This window comes from Trematomus bernacchii, unplaced genomic scaffold (genome assembly GCF_902827165.1).
Source record: "Trematomus bernacchii unplaced genomic scaffold, fTreBer1.1, whole genome shotgun sequence".
Classification (NCBI taxonomy): domain Eukaryota; kingdom Metazoa; phylum Chordata; class Actinopteri; order Perciformes; family Nototheniidae; genus Trematomus; species Trematomus bernacchii.
This window is the reverse complement of record NW_022987720.1, coordinates 16172492-16192004: the sequence shown is the minus strand read 5'-3', so window position 1 is coordinate 16192004 and position 19513 is coordinate 16172492. Positions and strand designations below refer to the sequence as shown.

At 41.8% G+C, this 19513-nt stretch overlaps 2 protein-coding genes across 3 annotated transcripts; one reads left to right on the top strand and one right to left on the bottom strand.

Moving 5' to 3' along the window:
* Positions 1 to 5274: 5274 nt before the first annotated feature.
* On the top strand, positions 5275 to 7361 carry LOC117492868 (zinc finger MYM-type protein 1-like). Its single transcript, XM_034143284.1, has 3 exons — positions 5275 to 5907; positions 6160 to 6259; positions 6812 to 7361. Exons 1-3 carry the CDS (start codon positions 5294 to 5296, stop codon positions 7337 to 7339), a joined length of 1242 nt encoding a protein of 413 aa, XP_033999175.1. The 5' UTR covers positions 5275 to 5293; the 3' UTR covers positions 7340 to 7361.
* A 3504-nt stretch (positions 7362 to 10865) lies between these two features.
* LOC117492866 lies at positions 10866 to 18229 on the bottom strand. 2 transcript variants are annotated; one of them, XM_034143281.1, is made up of 5 exons: positions 17978 to 18229; positions 13019 to 13615; positions 12816 to 12935; positions 11957 to 12377; positions 10866 to 11755 (listed from the first exon to the last, which is right to left on the bottom strand). In XM_034143281.1, the coding sequence occupies exons 1-5, from the start codon at positions 17989 to 17991 to the stop codon at positions 11435 to 11437; spliced, it is 1473 nt and encodes a 490-aa protein (XP_033999172.1). In that variant the 5' UTR covers positions 17992 to 18229; the 3' UTR covers positions 10866 to 11434. The 2 variants fall into 2 exon arrangements, with proteins under 2 accessions (XP_033999172.1, XP_033999171.1); XM_034143280.1 differs by having other exon boundaries at positions 10866 to 12377.
* Positions 18230 to 19513: the final 1284 nt, after the last annotated feature.

Genomic DNA, 19513 nt, shown 5'->3' with positions numbered 1-19513 from the left:
CGTGTTTTACAGTATGTTAAAGATAAGAAATGAATCAGCTTTATACAAAAAGAAATGAGTGCTTTTGATTTTTGTTTTTCAGTTAATGTTACTTGTTCAGTGAGAAAAATCCAGTCTGTCTTGGGCTTGAACAAGTGCACGGAAATCTGGTTCAATGTCTGAGGTGGATATGCGAAGGACAGCTGAGAGGTGATCATCAGTGATAGAGGATCTGTATCTGGATTTGTTGAACTTCATTACTGAGAATGTCTGTTCACATATGTAGGTAGATCCAAAGAGGACCATCATCTTCTGAGCACGTCTCCTGATGTGTGGAAAGTTCTCCTCTTTCAGGGAAGAGTAAAACTCAGGCAGTGAGACTGACCTAAAGTGCTCTGACAGAAGTGTGTCAGACTGCAGGTCAATGAGTTCAAGCTGAACATCACTGGGTGCATCATCCACATGGCATGTAAATGGGGAAAAGATCATGTTCATTTCATTCTCAACTGTTTTGAAGTCTTTAAATCGCCTTGAAAACTCACCATGCAGTGCTTCTAACATGGATGAGTACCTCTGGAGGTGATCAGCTGATGGTGTGGCTTCCTTCAGTGTTGGCAAGTGCGTGAGAATGTTGTCCTCCATTTGGCTTGAGAGAAGCTGCAGCTTTCTCATGAAAGCCTTCACTACACTGTACATGTCATGCACAAAAAGGCCCTTGCCTTGCAGTTTGACATTTAGTTCACTCATTAGTGCAGTCACATCTACAGCAAAACCAAGGTCTGCCATCCAGTCTGCATCTGAAAGCTGTGGGATGTCGTTTCCTTTCTTCACACAGAAGTCTTGAATCTCTTCTCTCAGGTCCCATACTCTTTTCAGCACTTTGCCCAGGCTGAGCCACCTGACAGCTGCATGGTAGGGTATGTCACGATGTTCAGTCTCACTTTCCTCCAAAAGTGCAACAACCTGTCTGTGATTCAATGCTCTTGCCCTGATGAAATTAACTATTTTAGTTACAACATCAACAACATGGTTAATTTTTAACACTGACTTACACAACACTTCCTGATGTATAATACAATGCAAAAATACCTATTTCTGCTCAGGGTTAATTTCTGTCACTTTATCCTGCATTCTCTTCAATAGTCCAACATTTTTCCCTGTCAGATTTGGACAACCATCCGTTGTCACGCCTGCCAGCTTGTCCCATTTCAGTCCCAACTTTTCCACACATGCATTTACCTCCGTGAACAAATCACTCCCTGTTGTTGTACCTTTCATTGACTGCATGGCTGCCAGCTCCTCCGTGATTTTGAAGTCTGTAGTTATCCCACGTAGGAAGATGAGTAGCTGGGCAGTGTCACGTACATCGCAGCTCTCATCCAAAGCCAAGGAAAAAAAGTCAAAGTTGACCGCTCTGTTCTGCAGCTGAAGCTCCAGATTTCCCGCGATGTCCTCAATTCTCCTCGTAACAGTGCGTCGGGAGAGCGGCACTTTCTCAAATGCCTCCTTTTTCTCCGGGCATATTAGTGTCCAACAAACACTCCTTAATGAACTCTTCGTCCGAAAACGGTTAACTTTTAAGACATAACTCGTCTTGACAGCTGCATCTCTGGATGTGGAATGTTTTGTGAAAATGTGTTGTTGGCTTTGCAGCTTAGCTAGCAAAGCATCCGACCCCTTTGCCCGCTCTTCCTCAGACAGGTTCTTGTATTTATCTGCGTGTTTGGTAGCATAGTGGCGACTCAAATTGTACTCCTTGAACACAGCGACCTGCGCACCACAAACTAAACACACAGCTTTACCTTTCACTTCTGTAAATAAATACTTAGCGGTCCATGTCTTGTTGAAAATACGGCATTCAGTATCGATCTTTCTTTTTTTGCCCTTAGCGGACATTTCGAGGACTAGCCGGCCAGCATCACTCGTAGCTGTTACGGCATGCGCGTTTACGTAAATAAATAAAAAAAACAGCAGCTTCCTTTTCAAAATAAAAGCAACACAGTTAGAAAAGTATTTACGCCATGCAAGCAATACAGCTGTGTTGCTTTTATTTTGAAAAGGTTGCTGTTTTTTTTCATTATGTTATAATTTATGATCAACCTCACACGGGCCGGCCAAGGCCGGCCAACGGGCCGGATGTGGCCCGCGGGCCGTAAAATGCCCACCCCTGGGTGGGATCCCTCTTCAGTTGCTCTCTATAGCCTACTATAGCTAGCACCTTGCCGACCCCGAGAACAACATCTACGTGGATTTGTTCTCTTTTGGTGACCTCCTCCAGACAATCCTGGAGACACTGCATATCCTCCATGAAGCTCTCGAATACTTCTCTGGCTTTCTTTTGATATGTCCAGTTTACTCCAATCTCTGTGGTGGTGGTGGTGACAGCGCTGTTGACTCCGCTTGTAATTCCCATGCCTACCCCGGCCATTGTCAGAACTAAAGACACTCCAGCTGTTACAGGACTTAAAACCAAACCAACGATGGAGAGCACACTTCCTACTGCCCCCACTGAGCTGCCTGCCACACTGGAGATCTTTGCTCCCATATTCATCCTGTCTAACTGAACAGCATGCTCCTCCAGGCCCTTTATGGCGCATTTCCATTGCAGCGCGTAGCTCGCTTTAAGCGTGCCGTGTCGTGCCGTCCCCTTTTTTGGTTGTGCTTCCACTAGGCCTCGTTCCGGCGCGGCACGGCGCGGGGCCACTTTTTCCCCTCTTTTCTGGCCCTAGAAAATTGTGGTTCTATCGGGGCCAACAAACAGGACTGAGTCGGGCTGAGTATGCTAAACTAGAGAGAGGAGCGCTGGCAAGAGGGCTAGAACTACAACAAGATGGACATATTTGACCGTGATTTAATTGTAATACACGTTTCAAAATGATGCCGAAGTAACAACATACTGATACCGGTTAGTAAAAACCATGAATTAATGCTTTGTCAAGTCTGCAGACAGACGGCAGGCGAAAAACCTTTTAAAATTCGTGTTTTTCTAGATGGAGATTGGCTAAGCTAACGCAGTATATGCCCCGACCGTCCACACTCACAACAACGGCCTATACAGACATAAATAAAGCAGCGACTGTATTCACCATGACACAGGCAGTCTGTGGTGTGTACTTGTTTAACTTTTGTCGAGTTTCTGAACATATATAAGGAGCTGTGAGCTCTGAGTGCTCACAGCTAACGGCTGTGTTGTGTTTCTGGATTTCTCATTGAAGATGACGTCACGGCTCCGCCTACACTGCGTTACTATAGTAACTACCCCAGTTCCTAAACTGTAATGGAAGCGCAGCATGAAGTGAGTCGGCCCTGTTAAGGCCCAACGCGGCCAAGCCGTACCGAGCCGTACCGAGTGTGGCCGAGGCCGACCGTGTAGTGGAAATGCGCCATTAGAGACTGTTCCATCCTCGGCTGTCGCTCTTTAAACTCATCGATGAAGCCAGAGCAGGGTTCGTCCTCCTGAAACAAGAACACCATCTGGAAGCTCTGGTTCTGCCTGACGATGAGAATTGAAGAAATTAACAAATACAAATTAACATGATGAATCTCAATTAGTATGTAACCCATAATATAGTATACAAATATTAGATTTGGGATTTCCTTTTTGTGACACACATTAGGAGACTAAAAAGAGCAATAAAATCAATATTAAAAAACTAAATATTTCATAAATAAATGAAAACATACAGTAGTATTTACTTCTGCTGGACAAGGACCATAACCCAAGTGTGCTTTCAAAATGAGTCCTCATAAAATGAATCATGAATATCTAGTTAAGTCTATTTAGTAACAAAAGTTACCTCTAAAATCAGGGACGTGCACAGGTACGGGCTAATGTTGCCCGGGCAACGGCCCGTTTGGCCTTTTTGGCTGACCTGCCCCCAGTGGCGGCCGGTCCATAGGGGCGCTAGGGGCGCCGCCCCACCTCTTCCCATATTGAAAAAAAAAAATAAAAAAAAAAATTAAAATTAAAATTAAAAAAAATATATATGTTTAAAAAAATATATATATTTTTATTTTTATTTTTAATGAACAAGGTAAATATTATATAATTGGTATCAGTAAAATGTATAATCTACAATAAAATCTCGTTTAAAATTGTGTTACGATGTCTAAAGTTACTGATAAGTCACATGTTTCCTGCCTGGCCTTGCCCATGCATGCACCTTCTCTCGTCTGGGCGCTAAGAGAGGAGCCTTCAACCAGTGCAGCAGCAGCCACTAGCAGCTGACTGTTGCTATCTGTAACGTGTAAACTATGCCGCGAAAATATAATTTCAGCCAATCAGCGTCGTCAAAGATGACGGTCACCGGGCGCCAATGTCAGCGCCCAGTGCAGTCTGTGAGTAGTTTGGACAGTGACTCGTATCCGGTTGACGCAGTAGTTGATGAGGATGGCTTCGTGTGCAGGTGGAGTCTCCGGACCTCGGTCCTCGCCTAATTCTGTTCAAGAGCTAATCTCCAATCCTTTCGAAAGGAGAAGTTTGGCAGATAAATTGTTGCTTAAAGACCTTGGACCGGATCAACCCGATTTGAATATATCGCAGCAATCTCGTGAAAAAGACAAAATTTATACACGAGGCTTCACAAGTAGCTGGTACACAAGAAAGGCTTGGCTAGCTGGATGCAAACAGGTAAATGCTGTCTTTTGTTTCCCATGCTTGCTCTTCAAACAGCCGGGGACAGATACAATGTGCCCGTGGACTGTGATAGGAGTAAACGATATGAAGCATTTGTCCAACAAAATTAAAAAGCACGAGTGCACTAAGGCACACATGACAAACACCTTTAAGCTAGCCATGCTAGGCAAAGCTAACATAGCCGCACAGCTAGATCAAGGGTACAAGATCTCGGTGAAAAAGCACAATGAAGAAGTGGACAAGAATAGGCACGTCTTGTCTAAAATAATTGATTGTGTGAAATTTTGTGGGGGCTTTGACCTGGCTTTGCGTGGCCACGACGAGGCTGACACATCCGACAACCCCGGCGTTTTTCTGGGTTTAGTTAATCTACTGGCCTCGTTAGATAGCGTGTTGGAGGATCACCTTAAAACGGCTACGGTTTTCAAAGGCACCTCAAAGACGGTGCAAAATGAACTTTTGGACTGCATGTTATCAGTTTGTAAAGACTACATTCTGGAGGAAGTAAAAAATGCCAGTTATTTAGCTATTCAGGCGGATGAGACAACTGACATTTCCACCCACTGCCAGTTAGTGCTTGTGCTACGCTACATCGACCCGCATAACAACGTCCAGGAGCGTTTTTTTTAGTTCATTCCTCTTCAGAATGCGAATGCTGACACAGTTGCCACCGCGCTGATGGAGAGGCTGGGCACTATCCTCCCCGATGGACAACAGGGCAAACTAATCGCCCAAGCCTATGACGGTGCAGCGGTGATGAGGGGAGCTAAAGGTGGAGTTCAGCGGAAAGTGAAGGATGTGTACAGTAGTGCGCACTACATCCACTGCTATGCGCATCAGCTGAACCTAATTATGCAGCAGGCAACATCCCACATCCCCAAGATAAGAACATTTTTTTCAGACCTTGGTGGATTTGCTGCATTTTTCTCCAGGTCATTCAAGCGAACTGCGATCCTGGATCAAGTGGTGGCACACAGACTTCCTGGCACTTCCACAACAAGATGGAACTTTCACAGTCGTGCTGTTAACACTGTATATGAGCACAAGGAGAACATCCTGAGGTGTTTCCAGACGATCAGAGACTCAGGTGACTTTGATCCCATAACAGTGAGAGAAGCCGGGGGCTTTGTGCGAATGATGGAAGATGAAGTTTTTTGCTTTTTCCTGACATTGTTCCACAAGATCATGCCACATGTAGACATGCTGTTTAGCCAACTGCAGAAGAGGAACATCGACTCTGTCTACATCACAGGACTCATCAAGAGGTTCACCAGCAGCATACAAACAATCAGGTAAATCATTATTTACAATGTCTGAGATGTGCTTATTATAGGAAATCTGTGAAACCTAAATGTGATTTAGCTGAACACAATAGACCAACTCACACATACTTGTTTAAATATCTTAAACAGGCTTACTGGAAATGTATATATTATATAACGTTTATAAGGTGTATCTCTGACTACTATTTCAAATAGTCAAGTTAATTTGTCAATTCTTGCCACAATGAGTAATTGTACATGGTTACTTGTGGTTTGGATCAGGGACTCCATTCCTTCTGGTGAAAGCAGTGGATCTCAGCAGCTGCCCACAAAGAAACGGAGGGGACTTGGACATGAAGAGCAACAGCTGTTGGCTAGAGAGGTAAGCAGTAATAGGAACGTGTTCTATGACTAAAAGCTCCTTTCATAATATAGGTCATTTCATATCACAATAATGATACATTTCACAAGAAAGCCCATTTTCTGTAAATTAAATAAATAGGTAGGCTAGTTAAAATATCTACATGGAAAGGCCTATTGCTTATTACATTCTGAATTGTATACACTTAACAAGGCCTAAACTGCAAAAAGTGTCCCACAGTCTCTACATTTCAAAGGGGATCAAGACAGATCAGAAAAGGTTTAGGCTTCCAGAAGCAACCACAGTGGACAGAAAGGGCCCAACAATAAATGAATGAAGTGTAAACATAGTCATTAAATGTATATATTGTAGTGACTTAATTTTAAACAGTAATATTGTTCTGTTGATGCTCAGATAGATGTCCTGTTATTCTGATAGGTTCCATTCACAAGAAAGCTCTTTGTTTGTTACACATCTTATAGGGGACACTAATGACATTATGACTGATAGATGTGAAAAGGTGATTCTGTTATTTATTATGTCTTGATTTTTTCATTGTGCATTATTTCATAGGTATGTGATACCATACTGAGTCACGCAAAGGAGAGATTTTCCTTCACCAAACACCTCATCAGCTCCACCCTCCTGCAAGGAGACCTGTTCCAGCAGCACAGCCGAACATTCCCTGAAGCAGCGCTGGAAACAACTGTGGAGGCCTACCCTCTACTGGACAAGGCAAAGCTCAAGACGGAACTGTCCCTCGTCTATGACAATGACCAGTTCAGGGCTTGCAGTGGTGCTGTTACTCTGCTCCAGTTCTTCCTTGACAATAATCTGCAGGAGACATTTACAGAGACTGTCAGTCTTCTGAAGGTTCTTGTAACCACACCCATGGCTACGGCTGAGGCAGAGAGGTGCTTTTCCACTCTGAAAAGGATAAAGACTTTCTTGAGGAACAGCATGACACAGGATCGCCTGAATGCTCTGGCTATGCTGTCAATTGAGAAAAAACTCATTAGGAGCATTCCTGACTTCAACACCAGAGTCATTGAGAGGTTTGCCACTCAGAAGGAGAGAAGGGCAAAATTCCTCTACAAATAGACACACACACACACACACACACACACACAAGCTCTCGCAGCAAACACAGATGGCCGACCCTTAAAAAAATGCGTTTCATTAGAGAGACAATTAATGTTAATGCATAATTAATGCAGAATGTTGTGAAGTTACTTTTGGATACCTAAGATGTTTTGTTCAACCACAAAGTCCAGGAACATGAGTACTGTTTGGAAACCTGTTGCGTTCGACTCATTTTCCCCAGAGGAACAGTTGTTTCTTGTTTCCTTTTGTCTTTTTTCTGCCTGTTGCACATTTTGTTATTCAAAGCAGTAAAAAAGGTGCTATAGGCCAATAAGCTGGATATCACTTTATATGTAGAGAGTAGGTTTCCCATGGTTGTTAGAAGTTTATTAATAAGTGGGCATTTATCACAGAAGTGATTGTTCTGTCTCCACGTTTGTTGCATTGTCTGTGATGTATTTTCCAACGGTTATAGCTCCTGTCCCAGCAACACTACACGGTTTGCAGCTCCACCACATCTTTGGTTTATCTTCGGTGTCGCTTAAAATCTGCTTCCCATCGGACTAAAACCTCCACGTAATCTGAAGACAGATACTTGAAGTTATTTAAACCTTTTGCAAACTTTATGTTCTTTCTTGCTCTAGCCTTGCCAGTTACATTGTACATAACACATATATTATCATTATGCTAACTGGTTGTTCGTGTTAGACGATGTAGCTTTTTCATTTCTGAGTTATTGCTATATGTAAATAAGCCTGTTTGTAAATAATCCTCAGAGAAACAAAGAAAAAACACAATTTATGACCTTTTGTGCTGTGGTTATTTTTTTTAAATTGCATTTATTCACAGTTCAGTTTGAAATGCTGTAGTGACTTGTATTGAACCACTTAAATATTTATAATTAATGCTACTGAAAATATGCTATTAATTTTATATCCCACATGCAGTTCACTGTAAAGCCACTTGGTGGAGGTGTTGGTTCATAAAACATGAACAGTTTTAAGAAAGAAAAATGCGGACCAGTTCTGAGAATACAAATTCCTGGTAAAGTATTAGATGTTCAGGTTGATAAATAATATTTTCCACACTGAAGATTATGGAGGTATTGATCAGTCTTCTCATATTTTTAAGCCTCGATTTCTCCTTTCCCCACCCCCTCTAACATCACCAGAAGTCATAATTTAAGGGGTCATTTCTCGAATTTTTTTTCCGGGGGGGTAAACCCCCCGGACCCCCCCGGTAGGTCACTTCCGGCAGGTCACTTCCGGTACGTCAAGAGTAGTGATGGGAATTATGGCTCTTTGAAGGGAGCCGGATCTTATGGCTCCGTTCCTTTCAAAGAGCCGTTCAAAAGAGCCGTTTTTTTAAAGGGGTCGGGGTTACTAGGTTTATCTGCGAAATAATCACCAGGATAATGATTGACTGTATTGCCAGACCTAATGTCAATAATCTGCATTGTAAACATGACACAAGGTGGCGCCACATCCATGTCATTCATGTCAGTGAATGTACTTTGAATTTACCCTCTGTATGTGTTAAGTAAATAAAGTTGCCTTGCCTTGAATGAAATTAACGCAACTCTTAATATTAGATAGTGTGTTTTTAAGTGGCGATGGAGATTATTTGTTGACCCTGCTTTAAAGGATATTTTGCCTTTACAAATGGTGCGCTTTATCACTGCCTGGGTTTGGGTTGAAGTGCATCCAGATGCTGCTGCGTTTTCGCGTTTGGCTCATTTTCCATCTGAAAAACACGTCGTCTACCTGTCCTGTACCACTTGTTATGACTTCTCTCCCTCGCGTATTCCGTTAAGACCCACCCCATCTCACTCCTCGAGCTGAAACCTACCAATCAGAGTAGGGGCGGGTCTTCACAGAATACGTTTGGGGAACAAAATCAAGCTTTTTAAAAGGCGAGTGGATTTTGGCAGGCAGTGAGTGCGGACCAACGATTGAACGATAAAAAGAACGGCTCTCACCAAGTACGACTCGGTTCCCCTCGTTCGTACCAAAGAGCCGTTCAAAAGAATCGGCTCGTTCGCGACCGACACATCACTAGTCAAGAGCCCCACCAAAATAAAAGACCACCAGCCGCCACTGCCTGCCCCTATGGAGAGAGCGAGAGTTTGTTTTTCTTTTTTCTGTTGTGGCCGAATCAATATGATAAGCCCACAATTAGTATTGTAGCGTCTCGCTGCGCGAAACAGACTTTGTCAGCGCTGTCATCTGCCGGTGCGTTAAGACCACCTCAGTGTCGGATTTTGGAAACTTAATTTTGAGTTGTCTCATCATGGCAGTTAGGGTATAAGGGACAAACCAGGGGACTTTACTTCCTCTTGATACCGTCGGTTATTTACAAAAAAACACCTAAATATAGCCTACTTGTTGTTATTGTGCTTCTGTCTTTCTGTGTCTTTTCATCTGTAAACTCCCTCAACGGGGCCGCTCGCTCTCTTTTCTTGATCGCCCTTTCACGGGTGAACAGTTCACTGTCCCGCTTCATTGTAGGATTTCTGCCATCTCTACCACTTTAGTTTGACCATCTCTGTTATTAAGTTATGGAATACTAAATAAATAAGTAATTAGATACCTTACCGTTACTGCGCTCATATAATGATAAGAATAAGAATAATGCGTATTGAACTGGTTTCATTAATTAGTGAGTTTATTTAAGGTAATTAGTTAGAGGCCCTATTTTATCAGTATGTATGTCTGCACAGCAGTTACAATGGTCAAACTACATTAGAACAGAATTGTCCCCATTTTGTCTTTAATAGTTACTAACATTAGATATTTTTGATGAGGTATGGACCGCAAAACAAAAAATGTCCCTGGTTTTCATTTTTAAAATCAAGTTACCGAATGTAGTCACCTTAGCTTATTTTGTTATGAGATGTGAATTACTGTTCAATTTAGTTGATGTAATAATCGTTTGGTTTCTTTTACATTAAAAACAAGTTACAATTTTCAAAAGGTCTTGTGTTTTTTATCGGGGGGAGGCCCTTTTTCCAGTTTAGAGCAATAGCCCCTCCAAATGTCTGTGCACGTCCCTGTCTAAAATCCTGAAGTTGCTGCAAAATCTAAACAGGATAGAATCTGTAATGGCAATTGTAATGTTCCAATGTCCTATATCCTTTTGCCATTACTTCACAGGAGGGTTGGAGAGTGATCCAGACGCAGACACAAACAGATGAATTTCTGGTCCTTTGGTGCAGTTTATAATGATGTTTTATTTAACGTTTACATACCAAGGTTACCGTGTCAAAGGTTGTGGTTCGCTTTCTGTTTGGGGACCGCCCGGCGGGGAGATCAGGAGGGACGAAAGAGTAAAGCACGGTCTATAGTACGAACCGCTGCTCCATAATGAACAGCCCTGTAATAAATTGTTGCTTTGTGATGAATTGTTTTTGTAAAATCACCACTCTCATGTAATTAATTTTTTCATTCTGTACGTTTTAATCTGAAGTGTGTTATTTGTTTGACACCATGGGGCGTGTTGGTTTACTGCCCTCCAGTGGTCACAGTAATGTACAACTACATCAATGTTATCAGATGAGACACCTTTATTCATCCCACAGAGGGTACACAACTACATTTGTACAGCAAGTAAAGAGCCAAAGATAGCATACTATTAATTAATACGTATGTATAAAATATAGAAATGACAAAATTCACAATTTACAAAATACGCATCTAGTACCAATAAAATAATAAGACAAGTTAGAGACAAATAATATCTGCAGTGTCATAGTGGTACAAACAATACATATAAAACAATACACATTTCCAAATATAAACACAAGAAATATGTTTACATTTAAACTTAACTAATATTTTCAAACTTCATTTGGCAACATTATTGCAAAATGCAGGTGCAGGTATTGTCATTAGGAGAAATTGAACATATAAAATATAAATGGTGTGGTTGAGCATCTTGGAGAAAATTATTTAAGATCATGCTATCATTTAAAAACATCCAAAATCTATCCAACATTGAAGTGAACAGAAACAACATTTAACTGTTTAAAACTGTATTGATTAATTTGTGCAATAAAAAAGGCAGTTAGAATTATACTTACAAATAATGCAGATCATACAGCTTATAGAATGTACTTCATTTACTTCCTCTCTGGAAAAATTGGTGTCTCAGGATAGCTTTGTTTTCTTCCGAAATCTTCAAACCTTCGCAGAGGAGGTCATGGATCGTCTGCATTGAATCCACCTCTGATCTCCAAAGTGCTGCTCTGGCTCTGATAAACTGTGAGACCTCAGTCTCGCTTCCTTTGGCCAGACTCATGCTATCTTTACAGATGAAGAAGATATCCATGCCGAGGAACAGAACATTGAGCCCAATGAGACCGGCCCTGGCTGACTTGGAGAGGGCAAGAGGCCCTTTGACTGCTGCCTGACCGATATCTGGGATATCTGACGCCACCCTGGGAACGCTGCGTAAAGCTTTCCCTTCCTGCACTGCCACTTTACCAGCACTCACAGCCAGCTGTTCACTTTTTAACAGCTTGAAAGCAGAGGCTGCATCAACTAATGAGTCAATACCTTTTCCAGTAACACCTACTTTAGCTAGCACCTTGCCGACCCCGAGAACAACATCTATGTGGATTTTTTCTCTTTTGGTGACCTCCTCCAGACAATCCTGGAGACACTGCACATCCTCCATGAAGCTCTCGAGTACTTCTCTGGCTTTCTTTTGATATGTATGGTTTACTCCAATCTCTGTGGCGGTGGTGACAGCGCTGTTGACTCCGCTTGTAATTCCCATGCCTACCCCGGTCAATGTCAGAGCCAAAGACACTCCAGCTGTTACAGGAATTAAAGCCAAACCAACGATGGAGAGCACACCTCCTACTGCCCCCACTGAGCTGCCTGCCACACTTGAGATCTTTGCTCCCTTATTCATCCTGTCTAACTGAACAGCATGCTCCTCCAGGTCCTTGAGAGACTGTTCCATCCTCGGCTGTCGCTCTTTAAACTTATTGATGAAATCAGAGCAGGGTTCGTCCTCCTGAAACAAGAACACCATCCGGAAGCTCTGGTTCATCCTGATGATGAGAATTGAAGAAAAATACAAATGAAAATTATGCATTTGAAAACTTTAGTAGGTAACCTTAAATGCAGTAGAAACACATTGGATTATAAATTGTAAAAACATGGCCTCTAAAATCCTGCAGTTGCAGCTAAATGTACGTTAAGAGTCCACAGTATTCATACAGTGTCTCGAGCTCCTTTGCATTTTGTTTAAGTATTTATTTATTTTGTTATTGTTATTGCGTGACCATCTTAGTTCAGCATGTTTGCTAATTAACACTATACTGAGGTAAAGGCAATGTCTTAACCTTTGCAGAAATTTGGTGACAAACCAAAGTCTGGCAATTAAATTGATTAAGTTTGACACGACAGAGCGCTAGAGAAGTCAGTTGCTAACCAAAGACATTAGCATTCATGTGTTGACAAAAACCACATAAAGGAGTTACACGTACCTGAGTTCCTCGAGCTGATTAATGTGATGAAGCATCCTTTGTGTGTCATCTTCAGACAAATCCACAGCGAGGTCTACCAGAGTATCGTCGTTCATCTTCAGGCAAAAGTCACAGAAGGAGCTGTGAAAAACAGGAAAATATTTTTTATCATAGATGTTTATTTTGCAAAATGTGCATATTATTTTAAGGACATGCCTCTTTACCTTTTCTCTAACTTCTCACAGATGTTCTCGGTGGTCCTTATGTATTTGTCCAGCTGATATGCCAGCACTTCAACATTCTGAAGTTTGGGGCGGAAGAAGGCGTCTGCATCTCTTTTAAACTCGAGGAGGTGAGGGCAGATTTTCCGTGCAGCAATGATGACAACCTGAACCGTTACAGGGCTGATCCCTTCAGGCAGATGTAACACCTGGTTCTCTTCCATGAACAAAGGAAGTGAGGTGACCGCCAGATTCTCCACCGCATCCAAGAAGCAGTCGAGCTCCCCCAGGCCTTCCAGAGTGGACTTCAGCAGAGCAGCCAGCTCCTCCTCCAGCTCTGCTCGCCTCCTGTCTGCAGTACCCTGGGTTACCTTGCTCTTCATATATTCCAGAAAGGCTTTACCTCTGGTCTGTGACTGGGTAACATGGCCGATGCAGAGGTCAATTTTATCAGCCCTGGTTTTGATGTCAATCATCATATCCACCTCTTTCTCCCTCTTTAGTATCCATTTAGAACTCTGCTCACAGAATTCTTTTACTGTGTCGATGTCGATGAGGGTGTCTGCGGTGTAGCAGCACAAGGCCTCCTGGAGGTCCTTTCTGTAACACAAAACATCATTAGTTTGTAAAATTGGAAAACAAAACAAATTCAAACTGAATTGTCGTTGTGCCATTGTTGTCTTTTATCACAAGGTCTACCGTATATCTCCAGCTCTAGCTTTGTGTCCCCACCAAATATTCCCTCGGCCCAAAGCCTCTGGTCAAACTTATTCTTAAAAACACAGGCAGCCCTTGATTATGGTTTTCTTACTCATTTACACAGACTGTTGACAGTCAGAGGAGGATTGGCTCACATCTGAAACCCCTCGCACTTAAACACAGGGTTTTACTTTAGGACCATCAATAAATTACCATTTTATGAGACAAAACATATCTTATTTCTAAACCACCATGCTGATTCATATAAGTGGCCAATGGCCATTATGCTAAAACAAATGTCACTGCAGAATTGTATAAGTACAATGAACAAGAGAAAAATATGTCTTTTTTTAATGAAATTTAGTCCACATTCATCAGTTTGGATAGGACTTTTGTTGTGCACTTTTATGTATTAAAGGTCACCTATTATGCAAAATCCTCTTTTTAATGTCTTTTATAAATAAACATGTGTCCCCTCTGTGTAAAAAGATTCTGAAAGTTTCAGGAAAAAAGATTCTCTTTCTTTTTGTCCTGATCCATTTATATAAAAACCTGTCTGAAAATTAGCTGATCAGATTTTGGCCACTTTATGATGTCATAACGATTTTTTTCCTTGTGTAACCATTAGCATTATTAGCATTAGCATTAGCCCCGCGCACCAACGGAGAGAGAATAACTTATGGCAACACAAAAAAAAACATGGGAGCGGTGGAGTGATGAGGAGGTGTCGGCGTTCTGGTGATTTACTCGGAAGGCTTCAGTAGAAGCTGCTGGGAGTCCCAGCAGCTTCTACTGAAGCCAGTCCCCAACTCCGGTGACTTCCGGCCGGGGACATCGGGTGGCAGTATACGCCGTGAAGTTGTTTGCGGCCTGCCAGTAAACCCGAAGCAGAAGAAGACGAAGTGACGTCAGCGGCTCATTTGCGTAATCTTCCCTCAGGGAACTTATTCCGGTGTGAACGCGATCGGCTCTTAGTTCCATGGGGGCACTAAGTGCCGGCAAAGTACTCGGTGTGAAAGCGGCTATTGTGTTCTTTTTAACCAAATGTCTCGCAGAGGGGCGTTGGGAGGGGCACCTTATTTTCATCTAAAGCAGTGGTTCTCAAACTTTTTCTGCAATTCCCCACTTTCAACAGGTGGGCCTTTTCAAGCTCCATCTGTCGTGAGCTACTTTTACTCCTCTTTTTTTTTTTTTTGCAGTGTATATATTTAGCATATTTTAACATTATTATATGCTTACCTTTAACCTTTGTGTGCTGTTTGGGTCTGTGGGACCCATTTTCAGTGTTTACTAAAAATAAAATGTATACAATTTAATTATTTTAACCTGCTTTATTTGGGGGTGGTCCTCACCTCCTCTAGGGGGGTCCGGGGGCATGCACCCCGGGAAGATTCTTTTTTAAATGTTGAAGTTAAAAGCATCAATCTGGTGCACTTTGAGCACAACATGAATTTATGGATACAGCTCTCAACACCCATATGAAAGGGAGCTGTATACTTTTCAATAATCCAAACATCTTTAGAATATGATCACAACCAATAACAAATCATTTAAACTTGTTTATTCTTATCTTATGTTACCTAGTTAGCATTCTTTCTTTTTATTTATGCATATTTTACTAATCACTCTCCTTTTAAACTTTTTTTTTTTTTTTGACTGTACACATTGGAATGATTTCTTACTTTATTTTTTACAACTAGGCTATATTAAATAGATAAAGGTGTGCTCTCTCTAGCTCTCTCGCTCTCTCTCTCTCTCGCTCGCTCACAGAGGCTGTGTGCTCCTCCGTGGCGATGACGGCTTGCGTTAAAAATAGGGCTGTCAAGTTAACGCGTTAATAACACGTTAACGCAAAAAAAAATGAACGCCACAAATTATTTTAACGCGATTAACGCATGTGTATTTTTTGTCCTTGGCCACCCCGCCCCGTAGTTTCAGAGCGCATCGAGTTTAAAATACCATCTACAAGCTGATGCTGACAGCCCCGCTCCTGCCGCCCGCTTGTGGCAGACCACACTTCCACGCTCACCGGCAGGCCCGGACTGGCCATCGGGAGGACCGGGAGGGTGTGTGTATGTGTGGCGCGAGCGAGGCACACCTTACGTGTTATTGTTGTTGTTGTTAGCATCTGGTGCTAGCTAGCTGCGCTAACAGATATAAGGAGCTGTTTCAATGAAAACAGAGGAGCGACATTTCGCCGACAACTGCGCCGAGCACTTGACTTTATGCAGGTAGCCAGACAGTGGGACATTGTACGAAAAGTCAGCACACTCAGCACGGATAGTGCACGCAACATGATTGCAGCGTCCAGGCAGCTCCCGTTCGAGCATATGCCTTGAGTTGCACATAGCTCCAACGATCCATCACAGTGTCTCTCCACATTCATTCACACACACACACACACACACACACACACACACACACACACACACACACACACACACACACACACACACACACACACACACACACACACACACACACACACACACACACACACACACACACACACACACACACACACACACACACACACACACACACACACACACACACACACACACACACACACACACACACACACACACTTTGTATTGTATTATTGTATGAGAGAGGTTCCAGGTTGAATTGAGGCGAATATTTGTAATGTTCAGAGGTTGTTGTGTTTAATATTCATGAGAATATTTGTCATTGTTCAAATGATAATAAACAAACAAACAAACATATAAAGCATATTTGTCCACTCATATGTTGATAAGAGTATTAAAAACTTGAAAATATCCCTCTAAGGTACATTTAGAACAAATAAAAAATGTGCGATTAATTTGCGATTAATCGCGATTAACTATGGACAATCATGCGATTAATCGCGATTAAATATTTTAATCGACTGGCAGCCCTAGTTAAAAAATAATAATAAACATATTTCACGGTTAAACTCCTTATGAAGTGGTGAGGTGCCGCTCCACATTGCTTTTCTTCCCAACTTGTAAATTATTTTGGTTTCAGTTGTGTGTGTGTGAGCAGGCTCGGAATGGCCATCGGGAGATTCGGGACTTTTCCCGGTGGGCCGCTGCCGTTTGTGGGCTGCTGCCTTAGGTGGGCCGTGTACTTTCACGGCGCCGCTGCGCCGGTACCGCATCCGCCACCGCATCCGCCACCGCATCCGCCACCGTATCCGCCACCGCATCCGCCACCGCATCCGCCACCGCATCCGCCGCTGCAAACACCCGTTGCGAGTCTCCGGCTGTAACAGTCCACTATCGCCCGCGAGGACCCAGGTTCGATTCCAGCCTGAGGTCCAAAAAATGTATTAAAAAAATAAATAATAATAATGATAATCTCCCGTTCATCGCATCCATTCGCGACCCACCTATCACATCTCTGCGCCCCACCAGTGGGGCGCGCCCCACACTTTGAGAAACGCTGATCCAAAGTAACAGACAGAGAATCAGCACTTTAGAAACAGGGTTGAAACAGAGGGGGTTTATGGGATGCTAAAATGCATGATCTGTTTGGTATTTCGAGCCAAGCACATCAGAGACATGTTTTGTATATATCTGAGACCTATAATATATTGATGAAAAACAGTATAATAGGGGACCTTTAATGTAAAAATCTTCCTCTATAAATTAGAAAGTGGACTGAATTAATAAAAAACGTTTTTCCTGTTTGTCAAGTGCAGTAATGATATCTGTTATGAATTTGGAGTCACTGGGTAACATGAAATGGAAGGTATACAAATAAATTAAACTTGGTAATGCCTTATTTGTCCAGTATAAAGACGCAGCAGAAACCGGCGTGAATGTCTTTCAATTGACCAACCTAAAGCTAACTTCACCGCGGTAAATATCTAAATAATTTGACCAAATAACTCCATTTCTGTGCTGAGGAGCGTCGGTGTTGATCTGCTGTGGCGGAACATTAAGACAAAAAGTCAGAGATCCTGTCTTTATCTTCAGGGTAAACTCAATACTGAAGTTGAACCGAAGTAAGAGTTCTGCTTCACCTGCACGAGTCACCGAGACAAAAAGCAACTACAAAGTGAGTGACGCAAAGAAACTAAACTACAACAAAGAGACCGTGCTATGGCTACTTTTCAGTTTGTTGCCTTTTATCACACGATAGGCTTTAACATTACTTCCTACGTGTATTTACTATTATAAAACACAGTGGAAATAGCTAAAATGACACTTACTGTACTACAAAATAAACTCTTTAATGTATTTTTCTGTTCAAAAGTGTCTCAACGATATTGTTTACCTTGCAGCAGACATGTTTCTCCTCTGACAGTGTGCGTTCTTCAGTTCCTCGACTCCACAACTTATCACCTGCGTGTTTAAAATGAAAACAGAAATATATTGTACATCTAACCTGTAACTAACCCTGACCCGAGAAACTATACGACTAATCTGCTGAAAGCACTAACGCCAGACTACTTGTTAAGGACTTGTGTTGACATAAGGGCTGACGTGTTAGGTTTCATTTTTTTTTCTCTACCTCACCAGGTAAAACCACCCCACCCATTCCTGGACAGAGGGTTGAAAGGTTTAAGGAAGCAGCACACCTTTTGGTTTCTTGAGAAATATAACTTTAAAAAAAGGCTGTCCGAAATAAACATTTTACTTTATGATGCTGTAATGACTGATATGCTGACAAGATAAGCTGAATTGATTTACATATGTTATACATTATTATGTCAGTTTTGTAATTAGCTTTCAGTAGTTGTGTTTCAGTGACTTTCAATCCATAATAGTTATGATGACTACATGGCCAAATAGGACAGACCTCTTTTATTGGATTTTACAGCCTTTTCTATTTTATGTAAATATTATTTTAAAAATTCTGCTGTTTTTCATTGAAAAATCTCTTCCTATTTCAAAAGAATTCATATAATTTCACCTAATGACTCAACATTAATGCAAGATTGTAAGAGTACACTGAACAAGTAGGACACACCTTTTTGATTGGCATTTAAAAACATCCAAGTGCTTCTAAAAACACTACAGCTAGAATTATACATTCAAATAATGCAGGTTTATTCTGTACACACAACCTCTTTTGCATGTCTGTCCGTCTAGTGGGATCCCTCTTCAGTTGCTCTCCCAGACATTTCTCTAATTTTTACCCGTTAATTGTGGAGTTTCTCTTGTGCACTGCATGGGTCTGAAAACAGAGCGTGTTGCATGCTGTACAGTCTGTAAAGCCCCTGAAACAAATGTGTAATTTGTGATATTGGGTTATATACATTGAATGTGATTAATTGATTAATTGACATTTTGCATAACATTTTTATATAGCAATAGAATCCGTGTATCTACCGTCCAATTGTTTTTCTTTATTAAACAAGTAAACGGAAGAGCGTCTGCGAGGCGTTTTTGCTTTTTACCTTACTAAATGGTCTAATGGTCCTTGGAGCGAGGGGCGGGGCGAAACTCACAGAAGTGATTTCAAAACAACTCGTTTTGAAAACTCGTGTGCTTGGAACGGTGATAATATTATAAACAAGGGGAATTGAGCGATCACAACGAAAACAGCCAAGACATATATTGAGCCCAGAAAATGAATGTTATTAAGGGCTGTAAATATAATAAGCCTGTGTCTAAAATGGACAACTTGTTTGGAGATTTAAACTACAGCGATTCTGCACTGCGGTCAACTCAGCCGTCTCTCGAGTTTGTTTTTTCAATTCAGCTGCTCTTCATTTTTTGTCCTGCTATATTTGATGATCGATACAAATATTTGTTATCATAAGTTCTTAATAAAACTGACACTGTTGGACTCGGTACTAGTTTGACT

Coding starts and splice junctions, on each gene's coding strand:
- LOC117492868 (XM_034143284.1), top strand. CDS start 5,294: ATGGAGAGGCTGGGCACTATCCTCCCCGATGGACAACAGGGCAAACTA. Junction 5,908..6,159: donor AGCAGCATACAAACAATCAG/GTAAATCATTAT, acceptor GGTTTGGATCAG/GGACTCCATTCCTTCTGGTG. Junction 6,260..6,811: donor AACAGCTGTTGGCTAGAGAG/GTAAGCAGTAAT, acceptor ATTATTTCATAG/GTATGTGATACCATACTGAG.
- LOC117492866 (XM_034143280.1), bottom strand. Junction 12,936..13,018: donor TGTGAGAAGTTAGAGAAAAG/GTAAAGAGGCAT, acceptor TGTTTTTCACAG/CTCCTTCTGTGACTTTTGCC. Junction 12,378..12,815: donor AATCAGCTCGAGGAACTCAG/GTACGTGTAACT, acceptor TCTCATCATCAG/GATGAACCAGAGCTTCCGGA.